General features: G+C 44.3%; 1 protein-coding gene across 7 annotated transcripts in view; it reads left to right on the forward strand.

The window, feature by feature from the left end:
• Positions 1 to 20,740, forward strand: part of EML4 (EMAP like 4) — a 259,771-nt gene that overhangs the window by 186,554 nt on the left and 52,477 nt on the right. For 5 of the 7 annotated variants that reach the window (XM_068232996.1, XM_068232999.1, XM_068232995.1 and 2 more), the window contains 5 exons: positions 3,628 to 3,653; positions 3,995 to 4,027; positions 15,492 to 15,615; positions 18,381 to 18,530; positions 20,264 to 20,333. In XM_068232996.1, the coding sequence (XP_068089097.1) occupies positions 3,628 to 3,653; positions 3,995 to 4,027; positions 15,492 to 15,615; positions 18,381 to 18,530; positions 20,264 to 20,333 (403 nt within the window). The remainder of the gene's footprint in view (positions 1 to 3,627; positions 3,654 to 3,994; positions 4,028 to 15,491; positions 15,616 to 18,380; positions 18,531 to 20,263; positions 20,334 to 20,740) is intronic. The other 2 variants (XM_068232998.1, XM_068233001.1) reach the window with 1 other exon arrangement.

Raw genomic sequence — 20,740 nt, forward strand, 5'->3', positions numbered from 1 at the left:
GCAGCAATTGGAGTGTTTTCCATCCGTTGCTGGGCAAGGTTACTGTGGAACTGTGACACTAACCATTGACTCAAAGAATCTGTTTTAGTGGATGAGTTTTTCGTCTAAAACATCATTGGCAGGCCAGTATCGATTGCTTCAGCTGACAACGTATCACATTTATGGGTACTTCAACGTGACCTTGTAAGTTGCATGAACCATGAGATAAACATGTATAGTACTAATCCTACTTAGAACTTGCCACCTTTCTCCTTCCACCATTCTGGTAGTGCTGAACTTGTAGCACTAGCCACCGCCGTCTCTTTTCCGTGTTTTTTAGGTGGTCTTCAAGGAATTGTTGCGGCATGCGTGCAGGTTAGGAATACGGCCATTACTACTCCCAACAGTGGTCATCATTGGTCTTTGACTCAATAGTGTAGCCATGGTTACAGTTTCAGGGGAAGATAATGCAATGGCGGCCCCCATATTGCTATCAGGACAGATTTTCTGGAACATAAGCTGTGTGTTAGACAAGCGATACTTCACAAGAGATGGGTGTCTGTTTTTTTCATTTCCCAGATCAGCTGGTCTATATGAATGTTGGTTAGCAGGTGTGGCCTACTGCTAGATGCTCAGTCTAAATCAATCCCGCTACTATAAAAAAGCAATGATCACTGTATCCTTAAAGTGGTATGGAACTCAGCATTTTTTTTTTTTTTTGCTCTAAAAGATTTACAGCATAAAATCTACTACCACAAAAACAATTTGTAGCAGAGCCGCATTCAAACAGTTAAACACAGCACTTTCTTCTCCAATGGAAAGCTTACTGCCGCATCTGAAGGGGTGATGACATTATCTTTTGTGTACATTCCTATGGCCTCAATTCACTAAGCTTATCTCTTGTCTTTAATAACGTTTCTAGAGTTATCACCATGGTGATAAAGCATGTAGTATTCAGGAAACATTTTACCTTAAGCAAACCTAAAGTTAACTCCTCTGTCTTTAATTTGAGGTGAGATCTCTAAAGTTAACTCTTCAATCCTTAAAATAACTCCAGAATTCTAAAGTTAAAGACAGGCTGTTAACTGCATGTGAAAATAACTACAGAGGATGTAACTTAAGGACTGAAGAGATAAGATAACTCGCTCACTGTGAAAACTTATCTCTACACCTTAAGGCAAGATTGATGTGTGGTGTTAAGTTTTCTCTTGCCTTATTATCTCCAGCATGATCTTGGTAAATTGAGACCAAATCTGCTACAATTAGTATACATTCCTAGCTGTGCTGAAAATGAGTTTTCTCCTCTGTAAAAGCAGAGATTTGAGAAGTAATCATTGGATAAATTGTAATATATAAATACATCAGCTATGCAGCAAAATGCAATGGCAGCTTTTAGAGCAGATAAACTATACTTTGGCAACTTGTAATTTGTAGACCATAATACTTGTGCGCAAAAGCAAATACGGTAACTGTATGGGTAATACAAAGTAGAACACATCTTAATTGATATGTCAGTTTTATCCCACTTTAAGACATGACTTAATGGTACTGAGCCAGTAGCCAGACAACCGCATAAACTTTACCATTTCTCCTGGTTTCCAGATTTAGTCAAGTATGCAAATATTGGTTGGCCTGTGTTATGGTCATCATGCTTGTTTGTTACTACCAGCGGAAGTGTTGGGAGGTCATTTCTATCAAAATCTGCACCTGCCAACAATCCTCTCAAGATATCCTTGTAGAACAAGCCCTGGCATATAATATTTGTGTGTCTGTTTTCCTTTTAACCAGACATTTTGGAGCCCATGTTTTCGGAAGGGCAGGAAGGCTAATTTGCTACAAAATGTTCATGATCTGTAATGAATTTTACACGTCTATTAAAAATGGTTGATTTGGGCTAAGCATCCCTCAGCAGATCACCCTAGCCTTTTGGCCCAGGCCCAGCATGCCAGATGACCAGGCCTAGGCCATTTTCTGCTGTAATTGAATTTTGAGCTTTTTAATGAATTGCAGCTGTTGCAACTTTATATATATATATATATCTTTGGTGCATGAAAGGGGATGTAGCAGGTGAAATTAACCCTTAAAGGGAAGGTTCAAGCAAAATAAAAAAATGAGTTTCACTTACCTGGGGCTTCTACCAGCCCCATGCAGCCATCTTGTGCCCTCCTATTCACTCACTGCTGCTCCAGTCCCCCGCTGGCAGCTTGCCGACCTTGGAGGTCGTCGGGCCGCATTGCGTACATTTTTACGCATTCCCGCTAGTGCAGGAACATTAACACATACATTTTTTTTTTACGCGTACTGGTTCAATGCGTAAATTTTTACGCATTGAACCAGTAATGCGTAAAAATGTATGTGTTAATGTTCCTGCGCTAGCGGGAATGCGTAAAAATGTACGCAATGCGGCCCGCCGACCTCCAAGGTCGGCAAGCTGCCAGCGGGGGACTGGAGCAGCAGTGAGTGACTACAAGGGCACAGGGTGGCTGCATGGGGCTGGTAGAAACCCCAGGTAAGTGAAACTCATTTTTTTATTTTGCTTGGACATTCCCTTTAAGACTAGGTTCACAGTGGAGTTTCAGAACTTATGTATTATAATGCTTTATAATGACTGTGAACTGCAATGGAGCCTGGGCATAGACTTTGATACAAATGCAGCGAGTTAGAAAAACTCAATCCGTTACAATGCAGTACTGTAAACAGACCCATAGAATTGTATGGCCAGTGAGTTGACACACAGAATTATTCTGCAACCTCGCCTTAAAGGACACCCGAGGTGAAAACAAACAAATGAAATGATTGTATCCATCTTCCGTCTCCTAAAAATGACTTTGTTGTTCCTCAGTTTTATTTTATATTTAAATCTACTTTAAGTTTTTACAGTCTTTGTTTTTGCTCAATGACACATTCATTAAAGCATGCCAGAGCTAAAATCTATTAACTATTGGCCCTTTTTCTATCTCTTTCCTAGCAGAAAATGGCTTCTGAGAGCAAGAAAGTGTTTTATAGTTGGAATTTCTTATCAGTGAGGGTCACACAGTAGTCACTTCCTGTCTGAGTCAGGACTGAGTCAGCCACTTTCATACCTGATATTTAACTCTTTCAGGCAGAGAAAGAAACAAAGGAACCCAGTATAGTTATTTGTGTGCTAGGCACTGTACATACCCATGTCTATCATGTCACCTCGGGTATCCTTTAAGATATGATCGTTACCAAACTCTGAGTGTGTGACAATGCCAGCAGAGACATGGTTGTTGGCCTGTTAATGAAATCTTAGCTCTGCAAACACAAAATGAACATGTAGCATCTCAGAAACTGTTACATGGGCAGCCGAACAGTACCTGTGCTCTGCTGCAGTCACGGAAGCCTGATTGGGCAGAGAAGCCGTTCCCCCTGACTGTTCTAAACTCTGAGCCCGCATTAGCACCTTACTTTCAGATGGTATGGTACCTCTACCTCTCCCCTCCCCCAGTGCTGGTGAATGAAATTAAGATTTATGGATGTAGCGGTAACTTGTAAAATTAATTCAACCTGATTGCCATATTTTGCCTGCACATCCCCTTTTGCTGGATAAGAAGCACTACACAGGTAGCGACCAGCTCGTCTGTCATGGCTTAACATCAAGTAATGGTGAATTATTTTTATTTTCAGGCATAAAGATATTGTCGTCAGCCCAGGTAAAAACCAAAACAAACCACCAACAAAAGCTTAAGACCATGCAGCTTTTCTATTCCATTGTGCTTACTCCTTCCTGTGCTTACTATTATCGCTATTCTTTTTTTTTTCGTGTGACTTAAACTAACCAAAAATTGCATTGTAAAGTTTCTTTAGTTTTGTTTTATTTTTATTGTGTCTGAAAATGTTTTGTTAATACACAACTCTGACTCATAGTGTGTGCTTTGATTCACTGCTCATTTCACAATCAATGGATATGTAGCGCTATGATTACATGCTAAGCAGATGGAAATTGTTTTTATTACCAGAGTTAAAAGTTGTTTTACTTCTGTCTCAAAACCAGCAAAAATGTCCACGCGTGAAAAAAACAGTCTAGGTAAGACCGCTGCTCTCCTCCTAAAGCTTGGCCTTCTCTCTGGACTCTTTTCCTCACTCTTAATCTATAGTCTTGCTGCTTTTTCTGCATATAAAATAAATATTTCCGGCATGTAGTCTGTATTTTTTTGCTTCCTAGTTAAACGCTAGCCTCGTTTTGTTTTATGAAATAAACTCAAGCCAGTATTAGAGATCTTGCGGATGACTCGTTTACGGAACTGAAAGTCCTCTGTCCAGCCCAGTCTTAAAGAGACTCTGTAACCTCAAAAAGATCCCCTGGGGGGTACTCACCTCGGCTGGGGGAAGCCTATGGATCCTAATGAGGCTTCCCACGCCGTCCTCTGTCCCACGGGGGTCTCGCTGCAGCCCTCCGAACAGCCGGCGACAGACCCGACTGTAAAATCAATATTTACCTTTGCTGGCTCCAGCGGGGGTGCTGTGGCTGCTTTCCGCTCTGAACTACACGGAAATACCCGATCTCAGTCGGGTCTGCTCTACTGGGCAGGCGCCGGAAACTTGCGCCTGCGCAGTAGAGCAGACCCGATGGCGATCGGGTATTTCCATGTAGTTCGGAGCCGACAGCCGTCAGAGCGCCTGCGCAGGAGCCGGGAAGGTAAATATTGACGTCTTCTTTCACGGAGGGCTGCAGCGAGACCCCTGAGGGACGGAGGACGGCCTGGGAAGCCTCATTAGGATCCGGAGGCTTTCCCCACCCGAGGTGAGTACCCCCCAGGGGATCTTTTGATGTTACAGATCCTCTTTAAAGCAGATGAAAAACTATAACAAGTAACTTGTCTATATATCTTATCTAAAGTTTAGATAGTTTACACAGCAAATCTAGCTGCAAACAGCTTCAACAGTTTATGATTATTTATTCCTGTGCAACAATGAGGGCAGCCATGTTCTGTTTGTCACATTACACACAGGCTGAGTGCCGGAGATGCTATCAGCTTGCCTGTGTGTAAAGTCAGTCCCCTTCTCCTCCCCGCTGCCGCTGAAATCTCTGGCTAGTAACCTCTTCCTTCTCCTGCCCAGACTGAGCTCCCATAAGCCCTTGCTACAGTGGCAAGGTTTTCTGAAAAGCTGTGGGCGAGGCTCGTTTAGTATATAGGGAATTAGCGTATTAAAACAAAACCGTATTTGGCTTGAGGAATGCCCTATAAACTATATGAAAGGAACACCATCCTGTAATGAGTAAAAGTTTATCTCGGATCCACTTTAAAGCCACTGTAAACTGAAAAATAGTGCTGTATATACTCAAATATAAGTCTAGAATTTTAGATTCTGACTCACTAAAGTATAGGGTTTGACTTATACACGAGCAGCATTGAGTAATGTGTGTACTATTAGTGACATTCCTATTTACCGCTATTTACCCAGTGGTGAGTGACCTTTTTTTTTTTTTATAAAGGAAATGCCAAAAAAAGCAGGTGTGAGAGTCCTGGCCGCAACAATTAAGGAACGGTGCAAAGGTGGGGGGGATACAGGGCTGCATAAAAGGGAGTGAATAATTGCAGCACTTGGATGCCTGGAGGAGGTACTGGCTGCACTTAAGGGACAGGAGGAGTTAATGGCTGCAATACTGTATGCAGTGCAGTCATTAACCCCTCCTGGTCCCCAAGTGCATCCATTAACTTTGCTGGGTGGACTTATACTTGAGTCAATAAAAAAAATCCAACTCAAGAGCGTCAAATATTGGAGTCGACTTATACACAAGGTTGACTTATATTGGAGGATATACGGGACCTATGGCGAGGGATCCTATAGAGCCTTCTCGTTCCTCTGACGGTCTACTTGTTCCATCGCTGTCACCTCATCCTAACCTGCCGCTGCGGGAGGCTTCAGGAGTTTTCGGGAGCCCAAGTGCTTTTGAAGATTGGTGGCTCCGTACTGTGCCTGCGTGAGAACGCTCTTTCGCTCACACATACGCAGTATGGAGCTACCCATCTTCGGGAGCACTTAGTTAAATTTTATCCACATTTTCCCTAACAGCCCCCTTGTTTAGCCCCAATACCAGGGTAGAGCCGAAAGGTGGCTCGCCCTGTGCCTGCACTAACCCCCGGACCGATGGTAATTACTATTCCCCCCCTCTGAGTTGCAGCAACTTGGGGGAGACACACAGTTCAGGCCGAATTACCTTTTTGCGCTTCACATGGCTGGAACTCTGGGCGCCCAAAATGGCTATGCAGTGCTGGCGCCGAAATCGGCAACCTCGCTCTATAGTGCTCCCCGTTATAGTAGCCTGCGTTTGTGTTTCTTACTACAGTTCCCACAGTTATACTGCTCCCCTATAGCAGTGGCCATTCTTTGTGTATTGACCCTTTTCATAAAACAAAACACATGGCGTTGTCAGACCGTAGCAATTTAGTTTGAAATGGGCACACCTGATTCTTCTGAGCATCATAAATACACATGGTCCATGAGATGCCAATAGTTCTGGTTTGCAGGCAGATTTCATGCAAACTGCGTGCAGTTTGGAATTGAAGCAGATTTTTGAGGTTTAGTTGATTGCCTTGGGAGGGGGAAGCCTTTGGAGGATACAGGGGCTTCCTCCTTTATTAGGCTGGTCCAGCACTTGGACCCCCAAAGCACGCCTGCACAGTAGCACATACCTGTCTGGACTTTGAAAGGAAAAAGCCCAGCCGGGTCTCTTGCGCAGGCAGCTTGCTTATGTACAGCAGCACAAACCCAACTGGTTTCGGCTTTTTCTGACGAAACCTGGGCGGGTCCACCGTACATGCACAAGCGGTTCTGCAGAGGGGACCGTGCTGATTTGGCCTGACGGAAAAGGATGTAAATGGTGATTAGCCCAGTTCCAAACAGCATGAATTATTGCATCTAAGCCTGAACGATGTACATCTCATTGACTGTCTGTATTTGGCAATCTCAGAGTTCTTAGTTATCGTTTGCTGCTGCTACTACCTCTGCTGCTGCTTTGGCATAATGCTGGCTTTCTACTGACAGAAAATAAACAAACTGTATCCATTATATTTGCTATAACGCTTCTCAGGTTGACTTTGAATCTGTTTTTACCCTCTTCCTAAAACCTCTCTGCTTTAGCATGAAATCCTCTGCAATCTGTGCATGCTGCTTCTATGCATGATCAGTGCTCTCCATTGTGACACATTATGCAGGTACTCTCTAACAACAAGCTCTGTGATCGAGTCTCTAGACTGGTCCTGGGAAGGCTTGCGTATTGGTCCAGTAATCAGTTATTGGTAGAAATGGGTTTCATTATAAAATTGAAATTGGTATCCTCAGATTGCTGTGTGTGTGACCTCTCTTCTCATGCTGATGCCAATTTCTGCCTTGGCTCCTTTTCAAAAGTCAGGGTCAGAGGGATGCACTGATAGTTTTACCTCTGAGTCTTAACTAATCTCTGTTAAGGCTAGTGCACACCAAAAAGCGATCGCATAATCGCAAACGCTCAGTGCTTTTTTTGAAGTGATTTTTCTAGGCAATTGCCTAGCGATTTTCTATTAATGCCTAGCGATTTTTGGAGCGTTTTGGTGTAGCTTTTATTTTTATTTTTTTACAGTAGAGCTGTTAAGTTTCTGTAACAAAAACGCTTGGAAAATCGCTCTGATATAACGCTTTTCAGAGCGATTTTCCACTTTCCTATACTTAACATTGAGGCCTCAGAAATCAGCAGAAATGCTGCAGGACCAGAGTTTTCTTTTGGGAAAAGAAATCACATTGCTCTGGTGTGATCAGTGCCATTCAAATACATTAGCCAAACGCTTTTCAAAGTACTCGTTTTTTTTAAAAGCGCTCAGAAGCGCTCTTGGTGTGCAGCAAGCCCTTCGAACAACAGTGCATACAGGGATACTCTCAAGCTGCTTTAAAGGTGGCCCCACACACCATAAGATTTTTTTAAAAATATCCTTTCAATTCAAGTATTGCAATCAATTTTTCTGACTGATTGTAACATATTTAAAAAATCTGACCAATGTACCCCAGACATATGTTCAATTTTTTCCCCAATTATGATAAAAATGTTTGGAAACTCTGAGCAAATTGCTAGGGTGTATATATTATTAAATTGACAATCTAACACACACCATACAATCTTAAGAAAATTTTCCAGCATTCCTAATCTATAAAAATAGAAAAAAAAGGGAAATCCGATCGGATTTTTCAGTCGAATGAGAAAAAAAAGGCTTAAGATTTCACCCCCGCTCACCCCGGGGAGATCCGGTCATATTTATCGAATTTCCGTTAAATTGGCTCATCTTATTGTATTGTGTGTGTGGCCACCTTAACTCAAGAAGCCTCTTGTCTGTAATTGCTGTAGATATTCTTTGAGCTTACAACAAAAACAGCAGCCATTTGTGAATGTGGGGAGAAGGTTTACACTCCATTTCAAATTTTTCTAAACTTTCCTGAGCCCATGCTGTTGTGATTTTAGGGCACCAAAATGTTTCCACAAATATACTATTTTCTTTATAAATGCAGTACAGTGTATGGATTAAGGGCACTGCCTCTTATGCTGGGCATACACGGCGCTTTCTTTCCTTATCAATCGAGCCGCTGATGGGCTCGATTGATAATATCCGACAGGTCCGATGATATATTCCCTGCTCGATCCCCGGGGATCGATCCGCGCGGACGAGCAGGGGTGCGCCGGCATCGATCCGGCGGTTAATTGCATCCAGAAACGTGCTGTGTATGCCCGGCATTATGCTGGGAATACACCATACAATTTTTTTGTTAGATTTTCTGTTAGATTTACCTGCCAGATAAAGTCCAACATGTTGACAATTATCTATCTAACCATCTATCTGCCTAGCAATTAGGCGTTTCTCTACTCAGCAGGAGACAACGCGAAGACAATGCACCAGAGATAATGACCAGTCTCTACAGAAAATCTAATTACAGTAAAGGTCCGTACACACGCCGGACTGCAGGCAACGACGGGTCTGTCGTCACCTCCCGCTGGGCGGGTTTTCAGCAGACAGTCCGATGTGTGTACAGTCTGTCGGCGGACTGATACGGCGGTTTCTGAGCGATCCGCCGAGCGGATCGCTCAGAAACAGCCGTATCAGTCTGCAGACAGACTGTACATACGCCGGACTGTCGCTGGAACGCCCACCCAGCGGGAGGTGACGACAGACCCGTCGTTGCCTGCAGTCCGGCGTGTGTACGGACCTTAAATCTAACAGAAAATCTAACAGAAAAATCTAAAAGAAAATTGTATGGTGTATTCCCAGCACAACATAGACCACATTGTTCGTCTCGACTCTTCCTAGTCAGTAAGTAAGGTAGCACTGGGGGGACACAGTTTCAGTGGCTGCGTCCACGGGAGGCATTTTTTAATTGTGTTTTATTTGTTAGCTAGCACTAGACTATGTGCCCCAAGTCCCCCAGCACCTCTCTGACCCCGAAACCCACCCACGATCGCTGCCGGCTGTACTTGCCCATCCGCGATCCCGCGAGAGCCGCAGCTTCACCAATGAGCTTCACTCGTCGCTATGGTGACGATCGGACATGACGTCATTGACATCATGCGCAGTTCCGATCCTCCCCATAGCGAAGCTAGGTGCTGATTGGGAGGGGATCCCTGGGGTATACGTATTATGGCGGCGATCGGAGGGGGCCGGAGGGACTTGGCACACATAGTTAGCTAGCCTAGTGCTAGCTTAATAATAAGCAAAAGATTTTATTTTAAAAAATACTCCTGGGGCGATGTGATCCCCTGCGGCGGCTAGCCTGAACGTAGGTCGGGCTTACCACCCGGGAGGTTAAAGGACAACTGTACCAAGAGGGATATAGATATTTCATTCCTTTTAAGCAATACCAGTTGCCTGGCAGCCCTGCTGATCTTCTGCTTCTAAAGCCCCATCTACATCATACAATTTTTTTTGTCCGATTCGATTCAATCCAACATGTCCATCGGGATTCGATTCAATTTGCCATTGTTTTGCAATGGCAAATTGAATCGAATCCTAATTGGACATGTGGGATTGAATCGAATCGGACAAAAAATTGTATGGTGTAGATGGGGCTTAACACATTTAGCTATAGTCCCTGAATAAGCATGCAGCAGATCAGGTGTTTCTGACCTTGTCAGATCTGTCACAATTAGCTGCATACTTGTTTCTGGTGTGATTCAGCCACTACTGCAGCAAGACCAGTAGGGCTGCCAGGCAACTGGTATTGTTTAAAAGGAAACAAACCTGGCAGCCTCCATATACATCTCTCTTAAGTTGTCCTATTAGGATTCCCTAGTACTGCTACTGCCCATGGAGCACACACTAGTGGCCGCAGCTCTCAAGGACTTTGACAGAAGAAAAGCGCAATACAAATTTTGGAATTATAATTCGATTTTTTTTGTTTTTTAAGAAAAATCACTTTCGTGCTCTATAGGGAAAAAAAAATCGCAATTTACTCTTTTTGTTTAAAAAAGTGCACATAAAGTATATTTTATAGGGTAGTGGCAGATGCCCATTCTCAGCCGTAAACACGTACAGTATGTGTTTATATACATTATTCCTATATCTGTTAGAGGCGGTCCCCGATTGACTTATCCGTAGCAAATATTAACCCTGTCTACAATGAAACCACTAAGTTTCATATACCCATAAAACCGAATGAGCGAGCTGAAAGAAGAATTGCAGCAAGTCCTCACTTCTGCCTTGGCTCCTTTTCAAAAGTCTAGGTCAGAGGGATGCACTGCTAGCTTCACCACCCCCAAACAAATGTGGAATTTCCCTGTAAAGAATAAGTGTGCTTGCGGAACAAAGTGAACCTAAAGATTGGATTTTGTATATGCTACAGTCAGAACCTGAAGTCTGGATCTGGCCAGGCAATGTTAGGGGTGTCCAGCTACTGTGGGCCAATATGGGAAATGCTTCTACATACAGGAATTGTCAATAATAGGACCAATATAGCCAGAACGCAACCTGAGCTGGTTGGTCAAGTCCTGAAAATCCATAAAGTACAGCCATAGCTGCGGGGGGGGGGGGGGGGGGGGAAGAGTGTATGCAGATCTCCAGGCTCCCATAACCTCTACATGGTGGCTTTAACTCTACTTTAACCCAAATCTAAAGCGAAAATAAACCTGTTCCATAATGAATTTTATGTGTAGTATGGATATGAAATAGAACATTAGTAGCAAATAAGAGTCTCGTGGTGTTTTCCCGTACAAGAATAGTTAAAACACTTGAGTTATCTATGTGAAAGAGCTTCTCTGAGCCATTTGACCAACTTGCTTTAACTCTGTCCTGTTTTCTAAATTGCTTAAACAGCCAAGAAACAGTAAAACACAGCTTGAGATGAGGTTTTACAGCACGAAAGTTCGGAGTCATTCGCTCTGCTCTTTTTTTACAGCTTAAAATACAAGTGTGGTTTCTAAACTGCAAATATGACAGAATGACGCAGTGTTATAAATAGTTATATGACTGAAAATAAAATTGACTTTATTTTCTTTACCAATGTTCTATTTATTATCTGTGCTACACATACAATTCAAACAATAAGTTTATTTTCGCTTCAGTGTCATTTTAAGGTAGTTGACAAGACTCCCTTCTCAGTAGTACAATGAGAATATATTACTGACTTGGCCTGCACACTGTGCTCCAGCTTTTGTATGGCTGTATCTTCATGTGACTAAAGCTTTCACATGAAGATGCACACACCTCCAGGCTGTATCTTCATGTGAAAGCTTTAGTCACATGACTCACAACTCTGGGCTGTATCTTCATGTGAAAGCTTTAGTCACATGACTCAACTCTGGGCTGTATCTTCTTGTGAAAGCTTTAGTCACATGACTCACAACTCTGGGCTCTATCTTCATGTGAAAGCTTTAGTCACATGACTCACAACTCTGGGCTGTATCTTCATGTGAAAGCTTTAGTCACATGACTCACATCTCCGGGCTCTATCTTCATGTGAAAGCTTTAGTCACATGACTCACATCTCTGGGCTGGATTTTGGTCTGTACTCTCCATCTTGTTGCTTTGAGCATCCTTCCTGCTTTATAAGAGACATAAACCAGGGAGAGGGTATGGAGAGACCGGAGAGCAGACAGCACTGCTTGTTCTGACCTGGGACTCCAGTGATGCAAGGTGAAGAGTGCCTGTCAGCCACATGCAGTGCTGTGCCAACATATCAGCCCTGGCAGGTTCACAGCTTTCACACCTCCAGTTACCGAATGCCAGGTATCACTTGTCTTAAACGCAAGTCATCTCAGTAATTGGATTGTGGTGATTGGATTACCTGGAAGGGGTTTTCAATGCCAGCAAATTACACCCATCAGTTGATGAAGCAGCTCAGATAAGACGTGTATACGTGTAATCTCCTCAACAATAATCAATGCCATATTTTTTTAACTTGTAGCTACTGGATTTTCCATGTGCTGGGGAAACAAAGAAACTTTTATATGCCAAATAGTTCAGAATAAAAGAAAAATATATTTTTAAACTGCATGTAGGAGAAAATGAAATCTACACCACTTCGATAAATTGCGTTGGGAGATACTTCATGTGAAGGGGGGGGTTTTGCATCTGCCTGTGTGGATGCGACCTTTGCGCTCCAGGATCAAATTCGATGCAGTCATTGATAGTGATGAGGGTTTGGGGGGAGGGGAGGTCGCGCGGGAGGGTTAAACTTACCCAGGAGCCTTCTGCTTTAAACCATGGGCAGCATGGTGGTGTAGTGGTTAGCGCTCTCGCCTTGCAGCGCTGGGTCCCCAGTTTGAATCCCAGCCAGGTCAACATCTGCAAGGAGCTTGTATGTTCTCCTCGTGTCTGCGTGGGTTTCCTCCGGGCACTCTGGTTTCCTCCCACATTCCAAAAACATACAGATAATTGGCTTCCCCCTAAATTGGCCCTAGACTGATACATACACTACACAATACATACATAGACATAGGAGTAATTTAGGGATTAGATTGTGAGCCCCTCTGAGGGACAGTTAGTGACAGGACAATATACTCTATACAGCGCTGCAGAAGATGTTGGTGCTATATAAATACTAAATCATAATAATCCGTCCCACAGCGCGTCCCACACTGTGTTCCAATTCACGGTCACGTGACTACCGCACTTCCTCCTTTCGGGTTGAAGGGGGAAGTGTGGTAGTCATGTGCCCGTGAATTGGAACCCAGCATGGGACAGATTATAGTCGAAGGCTCCTGGGTAGGTTTAGCCTCCCTCTCTCTCAGGTGTGCTAATTACCTCTATGAATTCTGAATAAAACCTATTCGGAATTCATCCATTGCTCATCACTAGTCATTGACCTGCATACAAACCAGAGGAAAGTTTCAGTAAGATCCAAAAATAAAACTGCATACAAACCAGAGGAAAGTTTCAGTAAGATCCAAAAATAAAACTAAGAGTGTCTGAAGCTAAAAGAAAAGAGATAACTAAGGAAGAAAGGCTTTGGGTCCTATAGAGCCCTCCGATCTCTGCATTCCCCTGCAAGTTCCCCCTTTAGCAGTCTACAACCCATGTGTGTCGTAGACTGCTCTCTTTCGTCTTGCGCAGGCTTTGGGAGTGTTTGGAAGCATTCATGCTCCTAAAGAAAGGCCGCTCCGTACTGAGCGCACACACGGGCACACTCACTCACTCGCGCGCACTACAGAGCCGCTGGTCTTCGGGAGCTCAAGTGCTTCTGAAAACTTCTGAAGTCTCCCACGAAGGGACCCAAGAGCCTTACCTCTCCTTAGGTACTGTAAGCAGCCGGGGTTTTTTTTTTTTTTTTTTTTAAGCTTCAGACTCACTTTAAAGCAAACCTGAAGTGAAAATAAACTTCTGAGATACATTGTACTGTATGTGTAATACTAATAACAAATAGAACATTAGGAGCAAAGAAAAAAGTCTCAGGTTTGCCAGTACAGGAAGAGAGAAGGTTTTGCTGCAGGACATTTTTTGCTCTGTTTTATAGCTTAAAAGACAGTGTGATTTCTAAACTGCAAATGTGATAGAATGATGCAATGTTATAAATAATTTATAACTGAAAATAAAAATGAAAGACTCTTTGCGACTAATGTTCTCTTAATTATCCATACTACACATACAATTCACGATACGCAGAATGCAGGCATCATCCGATGCAACACAATCATGTATTGTAGTAGCCTAGCTAGCCCAGCCTAACCCTTAGGCTGGTTTCACAGTGGGACGTTACAGGCGCACCCCAACGCACAGCAATGAAAAATCAATGGGCTGTTCAGTGCCCACGTTGCATTACGTCGTAACGCAGCAAGTCTACATAACGTACTGCATGCATTACTTTACACGCGGCTAAGCCGCGTTAGACGGTTTGCACATGCTCAGTAGGGTTTTTTCATTTTATGGGCGGAGAGGAGGCGGGGAGAGGCCGCTACGTAGCAGTGTTTACATCCTGGAGCGGCCGCGGATTGGCTGGCAGGACCAAGTGATGCGGAGAGCTCCGCTCACGTGGTCTCCGCAGTGCCTCCGACAGAGCAGGCGCACCAAGAGCTGCTTGTAACGCGGCTCTTGGTAGCGTCCTGTTCCAACACCACCAGGCGTTGCGTTAGGGGCACGTTATGCGACCTTAACGTCCCCTCTAACGAAATGTCCTGGTGTGAAAGAGGCCTAAATGTTCTTTTATGTCTTTCCGGGAACCTTTAAGATTTCATCCCGGGGGAAATTGGTGAACAATAACTTACAAGCAGAGTTCCCCAACCCTGTCCTCAAGGCCCACCAACAGTGCGTGTTTTGCAGAAAACCACAAACATGCACAGGTGAGGTAATTAGTGTCTCAGCAGAGGTGATTACCTCTGTGGATTTCTACAAAACATGCACTGTTGGTGGGCCTTGAGGACAGGGTTGGGGAACACTGACGTACAGGTTTTATGTATTTGAAGAGGAGCTATTCTATGCATGCATTGACTTTTCTTGGTAGGTCTCAAATGGCGTACGAGAGATAACGGCACTGGAGACTTGGGAGCAGGATTCAGACAGTATATGGCTGATCCTGCTGCCACACAAGTCCCGGCCGTATTAAAAACTATTCCCCCTCCAGGCCGCCATGGATAGTGGATAATGAAATAATTCGGCTTCTAGCAATTGCTGGAAGCCGAATTATTATGTTTTTTAAAAGTAACTTCAGCTCAGTCTTCTGACGGCGCTGAAGTTGCTCCCTGTGCCTGCTACGGCTGTAATTCCTATTACGGCCTATGGTGGCGCCGGCTGCCTGGTTTCAGCGTGTTCGTTCAAATGACCCAACCAAAATTGTGACTCCTCACCAATATTTCAATCGTAATGCACAAGAGTGCTTCCATTCAGAGTTTTAAACTACGGTAGTCAGCCTTCCTATCCTACGGATTCAAACAAAGCATAGGGATACAGTACGCAGGTGAGTTCTCTTTCCTGGATTTGTTTGGGCTTCAGAACACCAACTCCAGCTCTGGAAGCCACAAAGTCCACTTCGGATTCTTGGGATGAGTATTTTATCCAGAAACGTGCTCTGACAACTATTGAAACATTTTGTCTTAACAGAAGGAGAATACATAAAAATGTTCATGCGAGGTCGACCAATCACGATGTTCATTCCTTCGGACGTAGAAAGCTACGAAGACATAAGAACAGAGCTGCCGCCTGAGAAGTTAAAACTGGAGTGGGTGTATCCTTCATATTCTCATGTTTGGATCTCTTTGGAAATGTATGTCCTGCCCGGATCTGACAATATCATCTGATTTTTACCATCATTCTGTCAATAATAGCGAAATTACCTCTACAGCAGAGAGCGGCACGACCGCCGCTCTCGCGTCTGACGTCGCGGCATCCGCCGCCTCCTTGGCATCGCTTCCTACCAGGTCAGGTCTCTCCAAGGTACATCAGAGCAGAAGGGCACACGCGCGCACCCAGAGACAGGACAACTGAGGAGAAAGGTCAGCTGACAACTCTGGTCTGACCTTTTGCCATCTGATTGGCTGGGGCTAATGGGTGGAGCCGATGGCATTACCTTTTGCATTTAAGTCCCGGGCTGTCAGTGCATTGTTGTCTGCTGTTGCTGAAACTGTGCGGTTAAGCTCTCAGACCTTAGTTAGTTCCCAGTGTGCTTTGATCCGGCAGGACCCCGGGGATTTCACACATAGCTTAGGATCTATTTGATAGCTATAATTATAACTGATATTGTTTGCCTTTATGTGTATGAACCTTGCCTGAACTTCTGACTATCCCTTTGCCTCACGATTCTGTACTCAGCCTTTCTGTCTTGTTGCCGACCTCGGCCCGACCTCGACTCTGTTCTTGCCCTCTGATTCTGTACCTCCGCATATTTGATTGCTGCCGACCTTGGCTATACTCTGACTACGATTCTGCTTGCTGATTTTGTACAGCGACCTGACCGATCTGTTACCGACCCTGCTTGTACAATCTCTCTAGGATTAGTGATAGTCCCCACAGCCAAGGGGCTATCACTTAGGAGTACTCCTGAGCTACTGTGCACCAAAACAGGTGTGATCACACCTTTATAAAATACTGACATTTTGCTGTACTGTTCTATTGATAACTAGTCTGTTTGAGCTCACTCTGATCAGCAGAGTACCACTGATCGTTACACATTCAATAAAATTCTGTCGGATAAAAAAAAAAAAAAAAAAATTGAACAAAACTTACTACAAATGACAATCCTTGATTTTGGAGGTTTACGTTTTTGATGGTCCTCAATTCCACCAGTTCTGTAATGTGAACCTTTCCTCTTCCCAAGGTTCCGCAGTGTAAGTGACGGACGTGTCTGATGCCTCTCCCGTGTCATTCTATTCTGTCCCTTCTGATCGCTAAACTCAGAGCTTCCTCTCCGCTCTAAAAGATAAGCAACAGCATAATGACCTTTAAAGCGGATCCGAGATAAAAAACTAACTATAACAAGTAACTTGTCTTTATATCTTATCTAAAGTTTAGATAGTTTACACAGCAAATCTAGCTGCAAACAGCTTTCATAGAATGATTATTTATTTGATACAATGGCAGCAGCCATGTTGTTTGTAAACATTACACAGAGGCAGGCTTATCTGCATCTTGAGCAAAAAACCTAATCCCCCCCCTCCTCCTCCCTCCTCCCCTCTGCCTCTGAAATCTATGGCTAGTAATACCTCCCCCTCCTCCTGTCCAGACTGAGCTCCCATGAGCCCTTGCTACTGTCTGAAAGTGCCTTGGCTCTCTGAAACCCTGTGGGCGTGGCTTGTTTAGTTTATAGGGAATTAGAGTATTAAAACAAAAAAAGTATTTGGCTTGAGGAATAAACAATAGGAAAGGAACACAATTATGCAATGAGTAATGGTTCATCTCGGATCCACTTTAAAGAAACATTTTAGTTACAGCTCATAGAACTCCCAACAGAGGTCCTGCAGTGTGCTTACTTCCTGCTTTCATGGGAGCACAGAAAGGGATAACCTCCTGTGTTTACAAATTAGCACACAACCTTGGTTCAGAGAAAGCTTATAGCCCTAATTTACATTTGTTGAGTAATGCAGAAATGGGTGAATTAAAGGGACACTTAAGTCAAACAAAAAAAATGAGTTTTACTCACCTAGGGCTTCCAATAGCCCCCTGCAGCTGTCCGGTGCCCTCGCTGTCTCCCTCCGATCCTCCTGGCCCCGCCAGAAGCCACTTCCTGTTTCGGTGACAGGAGCTGACAGGCTGGGGACGCGAGTGATTCTTCGCGTTCCCAGACACATTAGCACCCTCTATGCTGCTATATGGTATATGATATATGCTATAGCAGCATAGATGGCGCTATTGTGGCCAGGAACGCCGAAGAATCACTCGCGTCCCCAGCCTGTCAGCTCCTGTCACCAAAACAGGAAGTGGCTGTCGGCGGGGCCAGGAGGATCGGAGGGAGATGGCGAGGGCACCGGTCAGCTGCAGCGGGCTATTGGAAGCCCCAGGTGAGTAAAACTCATTTTTTTTGTTTGACTTAAGTGTCCCTTTAAGCTGATTACTCACCACACGACGGATCCAGCAGCGTCCCTTTGATGACAAGCTTTCAGCGATATCTCTTCCTGCTCACAACGTTAGACGGCACCCGATGGGTGCAAAGTGTAAGTCAAGCGATCGCTATACTTTGCGCAGAGTCCTCAGGGACCTTAAATATCCGATCCACCATGTTTATTATTGGTGCGACCGCTGGTTGCTTAAAACGAAGCGACCAGTTATCAGTTCAAGGGAATGATTAGACTGAGTCTAGAACACCTTTTGTGGTGAAACCTTTTATAACATTTCAAGAAGTCTTCATCTAGAAGTATACAAATTAGTTGCTTTTAGAACCTGGCTTGTTGAATTGCAATCAAGGGTGCTCTAGGAAAAGATGACATTGGGGTGAACTGTTGTATTTATCGCTTTCTGTCCAGCTCACGGTGTTCACCTTAACAGAAGGTCGTGAAGATACGGATACCGAGGGAGAGACTGCCGTGCCAATGTTTACCTCCTCCCTACCGGGGAGATTGTATATTTCATAGCCTCTGTTGTAGTACTGTTCAATTATGACGAGCGAACTCAGCGCCACTATCTGGGGCACACGGACTGCGTGAAGTGGTAAGTGCAGAGGTGCAATGTATTAAACTGTTTTACAGAATTTAATGAAATGAGAACTGTAGGACCCATTAATCACTTCACCCCACAGGCCGTTTTTACCCTTACCACCAAGAACCATTGGAAGGAAATATTTTTTTCTCTTTTGTAATGTACGGTGGTTGTAAATTTAACTTTTTCATCACTAGATGGTGCTACAAACACTATCCTGGGTTACCAGGGTGTTATTTTTATTTTATATTTTAACTTTAGTTATTATGAATGAACATGGTCCCTGATCGGGGTCATGTGCATTCAATCCAGGCACTGCGATTGTCTCGGCGAACACTTGTTCCCCTTCACCAATTGTGGTCATGTAAATGCTGGGAATGAGCGGCGTGCACATCCGCCGCAGTAATACTGGGCACGGGTACGCGTCCAGTTACACTTAACCTCCCTGGCGGTATGCCCGACACACTGTCGGGCTTGCCGCTGCAGGGGATCGCATTGCCCCGGGAGGATTTTAAATAAAATGTGTTACCGTTTGTTATGCTAGCACTTCGCTAGCTAACTATGGTGGGCAAGTTTCTTCGGTCCCCTCCGATTTCCCACGATCACCTCCGGTATACATACCCCCAGGGATCTCGCGGTGGTGCAGCCTCCCAATCAGCACCCGGCTTCGCTATGGGGAGGATCGGAACTGCACATGACGTCATGTCCGATCGTCGCCTTAGCGACGAGTGATGCTAATTAGGAAGCTGCGGCTCTCGCGGGATCGCACACGGGTTAGTGTTGCTGGCGGCGATTGGGGGGCTCAGACCAGTGCCTGGGGACTTGGGGGCCACATTTAGCTAGACAAGTGCAGCTAACATAAAAAGTAATCAAAAAAATCCCTCCCGCGGTCGCTGCCACCGCATCTGCGTACCGCCAGGGAGGTTAAGCAGCTTTTATCTAGACTGCAATAGTCGTCCAGATAGAATGAAGTGGTTAAAAAAAAGTTATACCCAGTTCCTCAGATGCTAATCTGCACTGTCCAGTCAGTGGTCTGGGGGAGGGGCTGTGCCCTGGCCTGTGCTGTTCAGCTGGAGAGGACACTGGATTCTGAGATGACAATTCACACATACCGCACGTCATATTGTAGATGCCCGAAAGAATATCAGCTCTAAACTGAAGCATTCAAAGAAAATAAAATGAATACCTTATATACTCGCGTATAAGCCTACATTTTCAGCTCAAAAAATGTGTTGAAAAGTTACCCACTCGGCTTATATGCGAGTCGGTGGAGCAGAACTGATGGTGGAGCAGGTTTTGTTACTGGCAGAGGAGTGCAAGGATCGTGCACTAGTGATCCTGCTGTTGCCAGCTTGCTCCCTGCTGTGTCCGTGCCCCCCATCCCCTGCAACATGGTGTGCAGAGTGCGCTGCTCAAGACTACATGTGTTCCCTGGCTTGTGCAGCGGTGCAAGGATGGTGTGTTCTTCCAGTGTGGCAATCGTTGTCTCATATCTATGACACCATCTAGTGGCTTCTTGAGACAGAGCTGTACCATCCTTGGTGCACATCTAACTATGGGGAAGGGGGCTGATGTGTACTGGGGGCACATCGAGCTACAGTGGAGGGGTCTTATACATGAGTCAATCACTGGTTTCTGAGGGAAAAGTGGGCACCTCTGCTTATACGGATTTGGCTTATATGCAAGTATATACGGTAAATGGTTTTGGAATAAGTTGTAACATTCTACACACATTGTTCTTGCAGCATTGCTGTCCATCCAGACAAAATCAGAATTGCAACAGGACAGATTGCTGGCGTAGACAAAGATGGAAGGGTAAGTACACCTGTAATTTATTGATATGTCTGTGTCTATTAACCTGCGATTTAACTATGCTTGCTTTTACCTTTAATAGTCTTATGGTGGCCATACACGGCACAATAAAAACGTTTGATTTTCCCGTTTATTCGATCTAAATGATCGAATTGAATGAAAGTTAAAAAAAAAAAATTTCGATCAAGAAATTCGAACGATTATCCTGTTTTTTTCGGGAAAAATGATCGGACATGCTGGAAAAATCTTTATATGCGATCTAACAGAATAATCGAACTAAATTATCTAATTGAAAAATTGTACCATGTATGGCCATCTTAAGCTCCGTTTTCTTAGATCTGATTGCAACCCTCCCTGGGCCTTATTCAATTCACCTTTTTCTCCTAGGAAGTACATTTTCATTTTCTCAT

This window comes from Hyperolius riggenbachi, chromosome 4 (assembly GCF_040937935.1).
Source record: "Hyperolius riggenbachi isolate aHypRig1 chromosome 4, aHypRig1.pri, whole genome shotgun sequence".
Classification (NCBI taxonomy): domain Eukaryota; kingdom Metazoa; phylum Chordata; class Amphibia; order Anura; family Hyperoliidae; genus Hyperolius; species Hyperolius riggenbachi.